General features: G+C 43.4%; 4 protein-coding genes across 4 annotated transcripts; 2 read left to right on the top strand and 2 right to left on the bottom strand.

Annotated features, from left to right (window-relative positions):
• Positions 1 to 1,196: 1,196 nt before the first annotated feature.
• EAE97_001237 (uncharacterized protein) lies at positions 1,197 to 4,969 on the bottom strand (the record flags this gene model as incomplete). Its single annotated transcript, XM_038871747.1, has 3 exons — positions 1,197 to 2,094; positions 2,158 to 4,719; positions 4,826 to 4,969. The coding sequence occupies 3 exons, from the start codon at positions 4,967 to 4,969 to the stop codon at positions 2,068 to 2,070; spliced, it is 2,733 nt and encodes a 910-aa protein (XP_038737648.1). The 3' UTR covers positions 1,197 to 2,067.
• Positions 4,970 to 6,299: 1,330 nt separating this feature from the next.
• On the top strand, positions 6,300 to 7,806 carry EAE97_001238 (uncharacterized protein; the record flags this gene model as incomplete). The annotated part of the gene is made up of 3 exons (XM_038871748.1): positions 6,300 to 6,337; positions 6,396 to 6,561; positions 6,619 to 7,806. The coding sequence occupies 3 exons, from the start codon at positions 6,300 to 6,302 to the stop codon at positions 7,804 to 7,806; spliced, it is 1,392 nt and encodes a 463-aa protein (XP_038737649.1).
• A 1,549-nt stretch (positions 7,807 to 9,355) lies between these two features.
• Positions 9,356 to 10,780, top strand: EAE97_001239 (uncharacterized protein; the record flags this gene model as incomplete). Its single annotated transcript, XM_038871749.1, has 1 exon — positions 9,356 to 10,780. The coding sequence occupies one exon, from the start codon at positions 9,356 to 9,358 to the stop codon at positions 10,778 to 10,780; it is 1,425 nt and encodes a 474-aa protein (XP_038737650.1).
• An 825-nt stretch (positions 10,781 to 11,605) lies between these two features.
• On the bottom strand, positions 11,606 to 14,541 carry EAE97_001240 (uncharacterized protein; the record flags this gene model as incomplete). Its single annotated transcript, XM_038871750.1, has 3 exons — positions 11,606 to 14,286; positions 14,337 to 14,473; positions 14,528 to 14,541. 3 exons carry the CDS (start codon positions 14,539 to 14,541, stop codon positions 11,606 to 11,608), a joined length of 2,832 nt encoding a protein of 943 aa, XP_038737651.1.
• Positions 14,542 to 14,686: the final 145 nt, after the last annotated feature.

Genomic DNA, 14,686 nt, shown 5'->3' on the forward strand with positions numbered 1-14,686 from the left:
GTGGTGAGAATTGTTGTTTGGGAAAATGATATGTCACCCAAGCTATTTTCTTCTCCCTTTGAGGAGAAAGAAGTGGACGAGAAGATTCATCATACGTAAATCGCAAACTCAGGTCTCCAACATCGCGTGCCAACCATCTCGAAGGATTCACTTCTCCAAAGCTTCTAGAACACGTCTCCATCCCATCTGCCCCCATCTCGGCATCCCACTCTTTCCTACCTGTTCTTCAAAGGATTTTATATTCCGAGATAATTCAATTCGAGTGATCTTTTGTGACGTAGAACCTAAATACTCAATTTCATATCACTTCTTTCTCATAGGTAGGTAGGTATTCTCTCGCCAATTAGCGAGCTCGGAACTTGTAGTCGCTTGATGGGAAAGGAAGTCGCATAATATACAACTAATACACTAAATTCTTTTATACACTTAATTTACTCTCAATCTACCAATCCAATCGTCAAAATTTAAGATTCCCATAAACACTGATCCCGCTTCGACAATCCAAGAATCAAGCAATTTCTCCTCTCCCCTCGATAGATATCGAAAAAATGCAAGATTTTCCTCCCATGCCATGCCATGCGATGCTTCAACACAATGCAATACACTAAATACTCCATCCATATTTCTCCCACGATCCATCGCGTGCCCGTCCATTCACGCACTCCCAATATATAGCAAATACTCATCAAGCAAACCCATCTCCATCTATCTATCTTCATTCCTCACTCCTCACATATGAACTATCCATCGAACCCCCATCCCGCGCCCCCATATTCAATATTCCACATGCCAATTCCGCATGCACCATCCAATCTCAACACTCCCCTCTCCCGACCCCTATTCCCTATCCACCCTCCCAACCTCCGGCACGGATAATATTTCAACTCCCAGCATCACATACATGATACATGATACATAAAACCTAGCACCTACATGTGTCAAAATCTTTCCTTTCCTTCCTTCCCGCCTGCCTGATTGCCTTCCCGTTTATTTTGGTACGAAAAAAAAAAATCTCCGATGCAAGAGGACCCGGACCTAGACATAGGGGTCATTTTCTCAATAGCTATTGTGACCTCGTTTCTTTCGTAGATGTACATGCAAATATGCATATATACATGCATACAAGATAGAAATACATTGTCCCATTCCACATTCTACTTCCCTATGAAAGAAACATTTCCTTAACAAAACAATAAAAACTTCAATCCGTACCCAAATCAAGCATCTTACATAAAACGTACATCTCACTACCATCTCCAACCTCCCATACAAGCACATGCGCACATAAAGAAAAACATTGAAAAAGCAATGTATCACCAAAGCAGACCCTTGAAACACAAAAAGCATCATCCATACCTCTCCATAAACCTGACATCGTCATCCACATGCCGTGTAATCCATTACCGTCGCACAACAGCTCACCCCCTACTCACCACCACCATTAATTTCAGGGGTCCTTCTCCCTCTCCCTTCTCCGCATCCCAAATATCAACATAAACATATAGGTACATAAACGGCACGATGGACTGATTTCAAATACTCGTAACGATAAGCGTAGATTTTCATTTCCATGGTATCATTAAAGAAAGAGAAATACAATACCCCTACGCAGCTACGCGATTACGCATCAAGCAAGCGGGCATCCATCCCTAACCTATACTTCGTAAACATGTGTATATCCCTACGCACATGACATCCTTTCCCCTCAAACAAATGTGTTGCGCTCGTACAATAAAGTACAATATAGTACAATCAACGCCAGCCACGACCACATACGCATATCGAACACGGCATGTGAGCATAATCATCGTCTCATTTCGCCTCACATTCATTTGCATTCGCCTCGCCCTCGTCTACGACGACGAATAAAACCCCTTATATGCACCAAGACAGAAGATGCTACCTCAAACCACAAGGGAAAAAAATACCAAGCACGACCGCAACACCGTTTGATCGGTGCCAAATAAACCTTTCCTTTCCTATCCTTTCCCTTCCGTTTCGCCATCTACCCGATGCTCTCAATGCCTATTCTATCCTGGGTCCATTAAATATTTGATTTTCATATGCTTAGTGTTTGGATATGTTTTGTCGTGCCTATAAACGAATTATGATTAGTACCTTGAAAATGGCATGTAAAAGCATGTACAAAAATCTTACCTTCATAAGCTCTATTTTTGCCTTCAAAGCACTTGTGACCTCGGCAGCCCTCTTCCAGCTTTCTACACCTGTTCCATTGCCACTAGGAATACTACCAGTTCTAGACATGCGATCGCTTGTGTAAGATAGTGGTGCTGGGCTAGCCCTGCCACTACCACTAGCAGCACTTGATCTTCCATTACTTGTAGGTTCCAAATCAGGACTTAACATGTTTCGACCATAAAGACCAGCCCCGTTTGAATTATCTTCTCCAATTGAAGATGTGATAGACATACGAGGGCGACTTCTATAGTCTGGGCGTCCATTGTCTGAAGGAGCGCCATACATAGATTCGCGGTGGTTGCTAACTTCATCATGTGCTCCGTCACGTCCGGGGCTCGATAATCCTCTCGATGGGCTGTGGTTACTGGCTCTTTCGGCGGCTGATAAAGCATGCTTTAACCTATTTTGCTCCCTCCTTAATTGTGCACACATTGCTTCCGCCGTTTCGGCATCTGCTCTCGAACGAACAAGTTGGGTTTCCTTTGCTTTGATTGACAGAACGTCTCGTGTATGATCCTCTATTAGCTGTGCATTTTGATTCTTTAATTCTTGAATCTCTGAATATAGTCTCGAGCGTTCTTGGCGCATTTCGTCAGCTTGGCGTAATAATCGATCTTTGTCCAATCGCAGTTCTTCCAGCTCAGCTTTCTCCAAAGCAGTCAGACCGGCATTCGGTGGAGGTGACATTGAGGACATGGGAGGAGCTGCATTAGCGGATGGTGTTTTTGCCAATGATCGACCAGCTGGTCCACGACCTAAACCTACACGAGGTGGAGGTGGAGCTTCTTCTTCAATCGGAACTGGCGATGGGGCGTTACGTTTAGGTGAAGCAAGTGCTGGTGGTACCACTTTTTTCCCTGGTGGTTTCAGTCCAAGACCACCTGGCTTCTTTAATCCAGCGGCACTTCTTGCTGTAGGCTGGGCCTCTAATGGAGCTTGTTGGGCATAAGCACTTGGTGGCGGAGGCGGTTTCTTTGCGACTGTCTTCTTTACCATTTTCTTAGGGCCTGCTGCTGGGGCAGCTTTAGGAGCTGCAGGGGCGGGAGGAGGCTTAGGCTTATCCTTTGCCTTGACTTCTGCAATGTCAAAGAATTCCTTGATTTTAGTTTTCCGAATTTCATCCAGTCCTTCAAGGTGTGGTCCCATTGCACGCTCGCCCATAATCTTCATTATCGTACCCAATACTTCAGCTCCACTAGATCTCAGCACTTCACTCGATTCCGCGAGCAACTTCTTTGCAGCTTCTGAAATCTGAGTTACTTCAGCTTTGGAGGGAGCTTCTCGAGTTGTCCTGAGCGATCTAATTAAAAACTTAACGGTTCCTTCTTTAACTTGAGGATTCTTGTGTTTCAAGAACTCAATAGTTTCCTCTAAACACTCTGTCAAACTCGTTGCTGCAAATACCTGATCAAGTGCTGCACCTAAAGCATCTGAAACAGATGCCTTCTTCTCTTTTAATCTCTCCATAATGGGGCTTTGAATGACGGATCTATATTTGGCGAACCCCTTTCGTAAACCTTGAGCTAAAACTTCAACGCACTGTGCAGCTTGAGTGACAACTGCAATATTAGCGTCTTTCATGCATTTTGCCAGACCGTGAACTATCAAGCCAAAATCGGCGTCTTTAATTCTAGGAACATTGACACAGGTGTATAGAGCCTCCAGCGCTTCCTTTCGCTCTTTCCATTTTGACGAAGCTAACTGATCGTGGAAATTTGCAGGGACCTTGGATAATACATCTTGTGGTTCAGCTAAGTCAAATGCATCAATCTCGACACCTTCAGCCTCTAACTCATCCTCCTCTTCTACACCACCTTCACCTGGGGGAGGTGCCCTAGACATTGCTGCTTGTTGTGATCTGAGAAATCGTTCTTGTTTTGGCGCTGGCTCCCCCTTGATCTTTTCAAATTGAGCTTCCATATCGGTCTGTTGTGTAGGTTTGAGGTCTCCCCAGAACATTGGCTTCATGGCCTCTCGTAACCATCTATAAAACTCGATAGCCAATTTTGTAGCTTCCGCACGTACATTCTTATCTGCATGACCGAATGGTTTTGGTAAAACTTTAAGAACGGGCTTGGGATCCACTGTCTTGCATCCATATTCATGATATATGGCGGTTATTGCAGTTACTGTTGCTGCGACAATTTTTGGTTGTTTATGCGACAATGCAGGAAGAAGCTCTTCGATGACAGGGGCAGCTACATCCAATTCGACATATAACAATAGGGCTTCGAGCGCAGAGGCTTTGGTAGCAGCTCTTGTTGAACTCAATCCCTTCTCGACCAAGGAAGTTAATGTATGACTTCGTGTCCTGGTACAATGTTCGCGCCCACCAAACTTTAAGAAAGCGCATAATGCCGCGATACCATCTTGTTGTGCCGCAACGTTTGAATCTGCCACCGCTCCCTTCCATAGCCCGGGGTCGTTAAGAAATGGCTTGAACACTGGGTCGTGTTCATCTGGCGTGATTTCGAATTGTTTTGCTGCATCTTCATATGCAGCCTTTCTCACTTTCCATATCTATCACCAAGCATAAGTATTAGTCTACGTTTGCTGCCATTTGAAAGCGATTGATAGCGCAAAGGAGCGAAATAGATGTAATGGAGTTTCAGCAGAGAAATCATACCTTGTGTTGAAATCTATCTGGGAGGGGTAGAGAACTGAAATCTTCTTCTTGCTCTGCCATCTTGGCTCCTGTAACCTTTTTAGGACTCTGTGGTAGCTTTCCAGTCGCTATCCGTTTGGTTAGCTTTAACTTTGATAAAGACATGGGTAATGGAGGGGGATGCATTTCCAGTCCCATGTAGAGAATGGAGAAGTGGATTGACGGTGTCGCAGATTAGGAAGAGCCATCATTATTGCATATGGGAAAGAGCAACGGAAGACACCTACCAAATTGATGTTGTATGCAAATTTGAGAAAGAGTTTATGGTCGTGGGGTAAATTTTTGGGGAGAGGAAAGCACCGGTCGGTATTTAGATAGATAGGATGGATTGTTTTGGTTGAAATGTGAATGATGTTTCTGATATGGATAGAATTATCTCATGTGAAAGTGGAAGGGAAAAAAGTGTTTGGATGTTGACAAAATCTTGTGTATATTCAGATAGTAAACAATACACTTTATTCCTAATAAGTACTGAGTCTGTAATATCAAAATATAGAGTACGGCTTCGGAAGAATTGAATTGAATTGAATTTAATTGAATTGAATTGATGCGTTGTGTTGTGTTGTTGACTTTACCGCAAAATTGAAGAGAGGGTACTCCCGTCACCGTAACCGTAACCGTAACGACCGATATCAATAAATCCCTGCCAAATTGGCGCGTGCACTCTTTTCATAATAAAGTTGGGCGTCCAAAATGTATCAGGGGATGAACCTTTTTGGCCTAACACGTGCCTGATGAGAAGGAGAATCAAATAATAAACGCGTAGTCTAGTCTGTAAGTCTGTCTGGAGTGAAAGTCAACAGAAGAAAGAAATATCAAATCAAATTGTTTCCAAAATACCTAGGTACCTACCTAGGTAGATACTATTAGATACCTCCTCATCGTATAACAACAATAACAAAACATCATGAATCTTCCATGGATTCTAGAATTCATGGCATAATAATTGATTCTTGCATAATGTTGTTTCATATCATCTCATAAATAAAAATCCTCATCAATTGACCAAAAGTATTCATTTGGTCTCAGTAGAACACAAAGAAAGAACTTCTGCCCTACCGCCTATCGTCAAAACAAAAGTTGTGGACACCCCGCGCTTCTGAGCATAAATAAAGTAGGAATAGCCAGCCAGCCAGCAAGCCAGCTATCTATCTATCTACATTGTAGCCATCCATACCCAACCTTAACTCTTTACCGGTACGTGTGAAGGAACGTGTGCAAAGCGTGTGTGCATACTTGCGCTTCGAAAAGTTAAAAGGCATAAAATCACAACAAATTACCCATCCACGAGCAGAAAACCGGCAAGAGAGATCACTATCAGATATCGGAGACAAGAATCGAACCGTTTAATAGTTCGCTTGCCAGGCGCTTCAGCCTTGGAGGAAATTAATATCAAAGTCCCATTCAACTTCATGTATCGCATACAATTGTCGTCATGAGCCAATATCTGACGTCGCGGCAGGCCGAGGAGCTGTGAGTTGAACATATCTTCTTCATCACATCCTCATGATGGCTAATATTACTCTCGCAGGCACAAGTCTATGATAGCATACCTTACCTCGACGAATCTTTTACATAGTGCCGCGACGTTACGTGAGGAACTTGATATCGGTGAAAGCTTCGATTCTGCCACGAGTAAGAAGTATGAAGGTCTGCTGGAGAAGAAATGGACAAGTGTGGTGCGGTTGCAGAAGAAGGTGAGAATCCTCAACATCAAACTCAACAAGAGTTGTATACTGATTATTGGGAAATAGATAATGGACCTCGAAGCGAGAAATGCGGCTTTACAAAGTGAAATCGATAATGCAACACCTACATCTCTGTCAAATCGAAATACCGATCCTACGGCGTGGTTACCAAAATCACCAGCGAGGCATAATCTTCAGTCGCACAGGGAAGCAATTACCTGTGTTGCGTTTCATCCAGTTTTTTCATCGTTGGCATCGGGTTCGGAGGACTGCACAATCAAAATTTGGGATTGGGAGCTTGGAGAATTAGAACTCACTGTCAAAGGCCACACAAGAGCAGTACTGGATGTTGATTTCGGTGGCCCCAGAGGAGGAACCTTACTGGCATCGTGTTCTAGTGATCTTACCATCAAATTATGGGACCCAAGCGATCAGTATAAAAATATTCGCACATTACCTGGACACGATCATTCTGTTTCAGCCGTACGATTTATACCTAGTGGCGCAGCTGGATCACCTTCATCTGGAAACCTTTTGGTATCAGCAAGTCGAGACAAAACTTTACGCATATGGGATGTTTCCACGGGATATTGTGTGAAAACTATTCGAGGACATGCGGACTGGGTTCGTGATGTGGCACCTTCTTTTGACGGTCGATGGCTTCTATCTGCTGGGGTGGATCAAACCGCAAGAATATGGGATGCATCATCAGGAGAACCAAAGGCAACTTTATTAGGTCATGAAAATACGATCGAATGTTGTGTATTTGCACCACCAGCAAGTTACCCTCATCTGGCTGCCATGGCAGGGTTAAAGAAACCACCTGCAGCGAGCAGTTCCGCTGAATACGTCGCTACCGGAGCTCGAGACAAGAGTATTCGAATATGGGATGCTAGAGGTACATTGATCAAGACACTCATTGGTCATGATAATTGGATTAGAGCTCTTGTCTTTCATCCTGGTGGAAAATATTTGTTAAGTGTGGCAGATGATAGGACATTAAGGTGTTGGGATCTTGCGCAAGAAGGAAAATGTGTAAAGACAATAAGTGATTCGCATGGTCATTTCGTCAGTTGTATGAGATGGGCCCCAAGTGTTATTAAGGATGTTCCTATTCTCAATGGAGAAAATGGAGTGGCAATTCCGACCAAGAATGGGAATGGGACAGCGAAAAAAGAGGATGCGAAAGTAAGCATCAGATGTGTTATTGCGACAGGGTGTGTAGACCAAGTTGTCCGAGTGTTTGCATCATGACCACATGTAAAGCATGTGCTATCAATAGGAGAATCGCCAAGAGAGAACTTTGATATCAGAGCAGCAGGAGTTCGTGGAGTTCGCTCATACCAGAAGAATAAATTCCTTGCTCCGACTTGGCTATTGGAGAAATATGTCACGAACTTTATGCTTAGAATGTGTATAGGAGGAGCTGCATTGACTAGCTTCTCTCAATTACAATTCAATTTAATATGAAGAATAATTGACTTCAGAACAGAGAATCTACACTCTCACAACAATCAATGATGTTCTAGAAATATGAGATCGAATTAACAAGTAGAATCCCCAGCTCGTTGGCCCTAATGAAGGGGGGTAATATATCATACATGGTAAGTGATTATGCGAGGTAAGCACATGACATGAATGGGCAATCTGGTGTTCAGTAACTTTGAAGCACTTCTTTTTCCCTTCCCGCATAGTCATGCAATGCAATGCGCAAAAGTACACGATCCAAGCTTTTATTCCAACTTCAGTGACCTACCTTTTTCTAAATTTCATTGTACTGCCTATGCACTTCTTGAATTGCTTCTCATAAGTTCTCACCAATCGGCGCTTTATAATCAATTCTCAATCAGAACTCCGCTGTCAGAAGAGCTGTGAAATCCGTCATCCTGGTGCTTGAGAGTTATGTTCATCTCCAGGCTTCAAGATATTGAGAATGGTATTGTTTCTATGTTCGGTTGAGATTGTATCAATATCAATCGATATAGCGCGAATGAAGCTTGAGAGGATCTGTTTCAAGAGAGAGGATACTTCCGGTCCTATTTTTGAAGAGGAATGGTTCAAAACTATAGGTATCTGTAAGGCTATTATTATCTTTGGGGATAACAAGTGACAACTAACGGCCCAGTGACGAAAATTAACAGATTGACAATAAGCTAGGCGTCAGAATTTCTATGATCAAACATCATTGGGTGTGATAATTGACCGAAATCAACTCGTACCGCCAGGAAGGATGCAAAAAATGGAGACGCAGTGCAAGCACACGAGCCTTTCAAGTAGTCAGGGTACGTGCAGGGAAATTATCATGTCATGCCTGTTCAGTGCGAAGCATTTCCTCGTCTATAATTTATGGGGCATGAAGTAGACATTCTTCACATACTGCGGTACAATCGCCAATATGGCAATCGTCGTGCATGTCAGCGCCAATGAACAATACAAGTTGGGGGCTTGAAAAGGGTTTGTATCGAATATTGCCGCTTGGAGACTATCTCTCCTTTAGTGCGTTTAGACTTGGCATATAGTATGCATTCAAGCAGTCTATGATATCAGGAAATATGCGTTCGGGGGCTTTCTTAGTGGGTTGGATTCGTAAGTCTTTGTTCTTTCAAACCATGGTAGACTAGTTTTTTCTCTCTTTCCTCTGTTGTTTTTTTTAGGATGTCCCTCGCGATTAAACTGCCTGGGATTTGTTTGCTATTTGATGTTGTCTTTTTCTGATCGTTCATAATCGCTGTGTTGGCATGCTTCTATTTCATCACATTCCGATCATTTCTATTCCTTCCATTCCATAAGTAGATTGCAGATAATGATGTCAATCTCTTTACGCCAGCGCTATATGCTACTTAGCGTATTCGTAGCTTCGACTATACTTCTTACTGGTTTCTATCTCCGAAATAGTATAAGACCACTCACATCTTTTGTTCCTCCACCCGAACCAATCGAGACTGGACCAAAGCATCCGAAATATAAACCCTTCAAGTCTCCGAAAAGCTATCCTATAGTTGATAATTTCCCTCTTGCTTTGAACGCACATTCAGCTTCAGAGCTTCCGCCAATTCCAAAATGGAATCAACCTCCTAATCCGCATGTCCCCGAAAAAACCCCTCTACTTATTGGGTTTACAAGGAATTGGCGTCTTCTTCAACAAGTTGTAGTTTCTTATGTCACTGCAGGATGGCCTCCTTCGGATATATACGTCGTCGAGAATACAGGTGTCATGAATTCAAATAAAGATGGGCAACTATCACTTCAAAATCCTTTCTTTCTCAATCATACTCGATTAAATATGCTTGGTGTGAATGTACTCATAGCACCTACTCTACTCACCTTCTCTCAAGTACAAAACTATTTCTTATGGACAGCTATTGAGAACAAATGGCCAACCTATTTCTGGAGTCATATGGATCTCGCCATTCTGTCATTCGAGGATCGGTGGATAGATGCTCATCCAGATATTGTCAATCCCCCACCCAAAGAATTTCAATCTCTTTACGATAATTGTGTCTCGGCTCTCCGTAATGTAACAACTCCAAACCCTGAAACAGGAGTCGTAAAACCATGGGCCCTCGAATTCTTCTCCTACGATCGTCTCGCTCTCGTCAATACGGAATCATATCAGAAAGTCGGAGGTTGGGATACCTTAATACCTTTCTACGGTACCGATTGCGACATGCATGAAAGACTCGCCATGGAAGGATTCGAAATGAGAGACTGGCCTGCAGGTGCTATCTGGGATGTAGCGAGTAGTCTGGATGATCTCGAAGTTTTGTATCGAAAGAAAGAGGGTCCAGATCCTTCTTTCATTGATCCGAATGCCGTCGAAGAAGAACTCGCTAAAGCAGATTCGAACTCAACTGCCGATGTTTCTCTTCCCTCTGAGAAACAGCCCCGCGATCTAGGCCCGGGAAATCTTCTCTCGGATAAAAATCAGAGAGAATGGACCGATGAGCCCGTAGCCCAGGAATCTTGGCGCAAACTTTTAGATGTATTGGGTCACATGGGAAATTCCAAGGTCGCGAATAAAAACGGACGAAATACGTGGCAGGGAAGACAGGTTGGCGGACAAAATGATCCTTACTATAGGGACTCTGAGGGTTTCGAGATAGGTATTCAGATGTCGATTGAACATGGGAGGAGAGTGTTTGCGGAGAAATGGGGACACAGAGATTGTGATTTGAGGGCTCAGGGCTTGGTGCCTGGTGATGCTTGGAGGGTAGAACGGGATTGGTAAGTTTTAGGGAGCGGGTGAGGCGTGCTTGGCTTCTGGCGGTCGGGTTTGAATATTAATGGTATTTGGAAGTTGAAGAAGTTCGCAGCAATGAATAGCGAAGTCGCTGTGTACATCGGAAGAGACGGACGGTAAAATAAATAAATAAATAGGAATGGGTATGCGAATAGGAGAAGGGAAGGCGAAGATCCATTAAAAGATTTGAATCAGCACACCCAAGAGGATTCACATATGGATCGTGGGCTGCGAGATACGAGCCCTTATCAATGCGAGTATTCGAGCGAACGAGATACTGGGGATCTGTATATTTATATTACATGGAGTGCGTGTTTTAATGGCGTTTATGGCGGGGTGGGCATGGAATAGCTAGATTGGTTATGTATGTACTCGAGTAGGAGAAAATGTAATGTATTATGATTCTGGTTTCATGGTGTATTTTTGTTATATTTGTATGATTTGTTCTTGGCCGGCGAGTGAAGATGTAATAGGTGATGAAGCTATGTGAGATATGTAAGGAATAGGTACTATGTAGATAGATGTTTAGGTATGGAATATTCATACTATGTATACATTAGTATCTAGATAGGTGTGTAGTACCAAATTAGTTATGGCAAGAGTGTTTGGTATCAAGATTAAAATGGACAGTGTAGAAGTGATTGATTGATTGATTGTATTTCAAGATCCCTATGCAACTCTCTCGCCCCGTGATTCAAGAATTCCAAGTCTCCAAACACGAACACCAAACCAATCCAAAACCCATTTCCATATCCTAAATCCAATATGCAAATAAATAGATACCTAGCGAACCCAAAACCAAAGAACCCTCTCTTACTCCCCCGTCAAATCCAAAACTTCCACCTCCTCCGCCCTCCACGCTCTACTCCTCCCCTCCACCAACTCCTCCCTCCCCACTTCCCTCCACGACCCAGGTAACGATTCGCGCAGCATAATATATCTCCTCGTATTTTTCTCCCTTTTCCCTCTATCAAACGATACATTTTCCTCGACTATTTCCGTTTCGATTGTTTGTTCCCTTATCGTTTCAATTTCGTTGATTTGTTCTCCTTCTTTTTCTTCTTCTCCTTGCGGGGTTCGTCGCGAAAGGAATTTGAGAGATTTAGGTTTGAGGGGTGAATGGGAGGGGGAATTGGTGATGTTGTAGATTGTAGTGTTGATGTTGATGGTGGTGTGGTATGTGGGTGTGTAAGTGTTATTATGATCATGGCTATGTTCGTAATCGTAAGCGTAATCGTGATTGTTATATTGCGGACTCATTTTCATTGGCAGGGGAGAACTAGATGGAATAACAAGTTTGGGATATCTGGGAGAGTCATCGAAATCTTGGATCAATGGTTCGGGAAAGGCGGATGGGGTTCCGGGAGGGGAGGAAGTGAGGTCGATGATTCTTCCTGGTGAGTAATTTTGCGAAGGAGCAGTTTTGTAGGAAGACTTGGAGATGGATGAGCAGCCCGAGGAAGAAGATTTATTGCTTGAAGAGTGTAGTGAAAAATTGATTTTACGGTTTGTGGGTTGGGGAGTGAGTGGTGGGCGGGTGCTCGGATTCGTATGGAGAGCTGCTAGAGGTGAAGAGAGGCCTGATCTTGTGTTTGTTGGGGGTGAAGACCGCCTTTTCTGTGGAGAGGGTCGATCGCTGTAGACTGGAGTTCTGTTAAGTGGGAGAGATGGCTCATCCGCTTCGTCATCACTTAAGGAAACATGTTGTTGTCGATGCTTTTGTCTGGAGAGTGGTGAAGGGATGTATTGAGGTTTGGGACTTGGACTCATCGAGCCATAGGGTTGAAATGTTTTAGTTGGAGTTGAGGGTTTTCGAAGACGTGAGGCCTTTGTAATTTGAGGTAAAGGTTGAGAAAATGATGATTGAGATGTAGCCCATGGATTCAACCTTGGGTTTTCCTTCTCTTTGACAGCAGCGGGTTTATGACCGCGTATGAGTCGTTTCTTTGTCACTACTGGTACTGGTGACTTAGGACTTCTAATACTTGGAGCCAAGAATTGAGGTGGTAGGTCATCTTCCGATAGTTCGATATTTTGGGTAGGCTGACTCAGTGCTTTGGCTGTAGGCCTGATGCCTCTTTCTGATCTCTCGACAAAACGATCCATTGCACTCTTAGACATGCCACCGGTACTTTGACTTGATGCTCTAGGCTTGGTGGTTTTAGTTGCTGCTCTTTTTGCAGCAGCCTTTTGTTTCAAGGCCTTTTTAGGGTCTCGAAGAGCTTCTTCATAGTCCTCTACAGTAAGTGGTACGCCAACCTTAACAATAGACTCAAATATCCATAATTTATCCGCTTTTGTGGGATCATATGGAGAAGGACCACGTTTTCGTGGAGTATCAGTTGGTGCCGCATCATCCGATGCGTACGCCTGAATTTGATCATCCTCAAGAAGAGGGGCCAATCCATCTCTTCCGTAGTCTTCAACCTCATCGTCTTCTTCATCTAGATCAATATTAACGATTTCAAGAGGCTGGTAGATGACTCTCAATTCTGGAACTTCATCCGTAGTGACATGTCTTCTTTGGCCGCAGATAGACTTTACCAATTTCATCTCGTTAATTTTTGTAAGCATAGGGTCATCGTATCCGGAATCTTGACGATCTCCACGTTGACGAAGTTTTGTGAGCAACAAAACTGGTGCTAAACCTCGTACAAACTTTTTTGCCCCCTCTTTCCCTTTCCATTCAAATGCATCGCCGACGAAATTTTGAAGTCTTGGAATATTAATCTCTCCTTCCCATACAATCTGGTCCCGAAGCCTTTCAATCTTGGCCAAAGATGAAACAACAGGATGTGTATAGTAACCCAGAACTTTACGATCCGGGAAATCTTCAGGGATTTGTAGAGCCTTTCGTTTAGTTCTAAAGAACTTGCTTTCGTTTGTGAATAATTCGTGAGCCAAATCTGCTCTCCATTTATCATACGCGGCTACGTCCTCTCTTCGAATCTGACACAACCTCTTTCCAAAGCCGGCTCTAGCAGCTTCACAAGCAACCTTCACACCACATCCAGGAATTCCTTCGGTTTTATAATCGCCACCACTCATCAAAGCTACTAGAATCATCCCTTCACGATCCAGTCCTGATTTACCGGCTTTAGTAGCTTTAGCATCATAAACATTAACATGTGTTGGTGAACCAGCACCACTCTTCTTCTCCGTTGCTCCAGCAGACCAGCTTCGGAATGTCAGCCCACTTCCAAACATAAGTGTATCGACATCTTCACTCAGCACAGCATCTACAACCCCTTCACGCTGTAGAAGAGCACACTCTGCTTCAGCTTCTCCAGGAGCAATATGATATGCAAACCCGAATAATTTAAGTAGTTCTTTAGTCATCAAATCCGGGATGGAAGCACCGCCGCGCCCCGTTTGCTTGTTACGCTTGACGGGTGGTTTGTGAGGCCCATCAAAGACAAACAATGGCTGTACGGAAATAGAAAGAAGGCGAAGAAGTCGATAGTACAGTGTTCGCAGCGCCGGATTCGTACCACCTATGACCGATGAGTCGTACATTCCCATGATCATGTGCTAATCAGCTTACCTTGACCAGACTGAATTTGGAAGTTCCATATCGAGATATCGATTGCTATCCGCAAAGGAATTCCAGTTTTCTCATATTTCTCGATCGAGATTTTCGAAAGAGCTACTCTTTCTCCGGGTCCAATCTCCCCGTAAATTCTGAAACTTTGATCAGTATATAGAGCTTGTGTTGTGGAAAATATCGTCACTCACCCCTTGATACCCATGATGGCAAACGTAATTCTTCAAATCTAATTCCAAAAATTATACATAATAATAGCACTGCTATTAAGAAACGATAACTTTACAAGGTAAAAGCAAAAGGGTCTGGTTTGAACGATAATGCTCGTGAATGAAGTTGAAGAAAATCGA

This window comes from Botrytis byssoidea (assembly GCF_014898295.1).
Source record: "Botrytis byssoidea strain MUCL 94 chromosome Unknown BBYS_002, whole genome shotgun sequence".
NCBI lineage: Eukaryota > Fungi > Ascomycota > Leotiomycetes > Helotiales > Sclerotiniaceae > Botrytis > Botrytis byssoidea.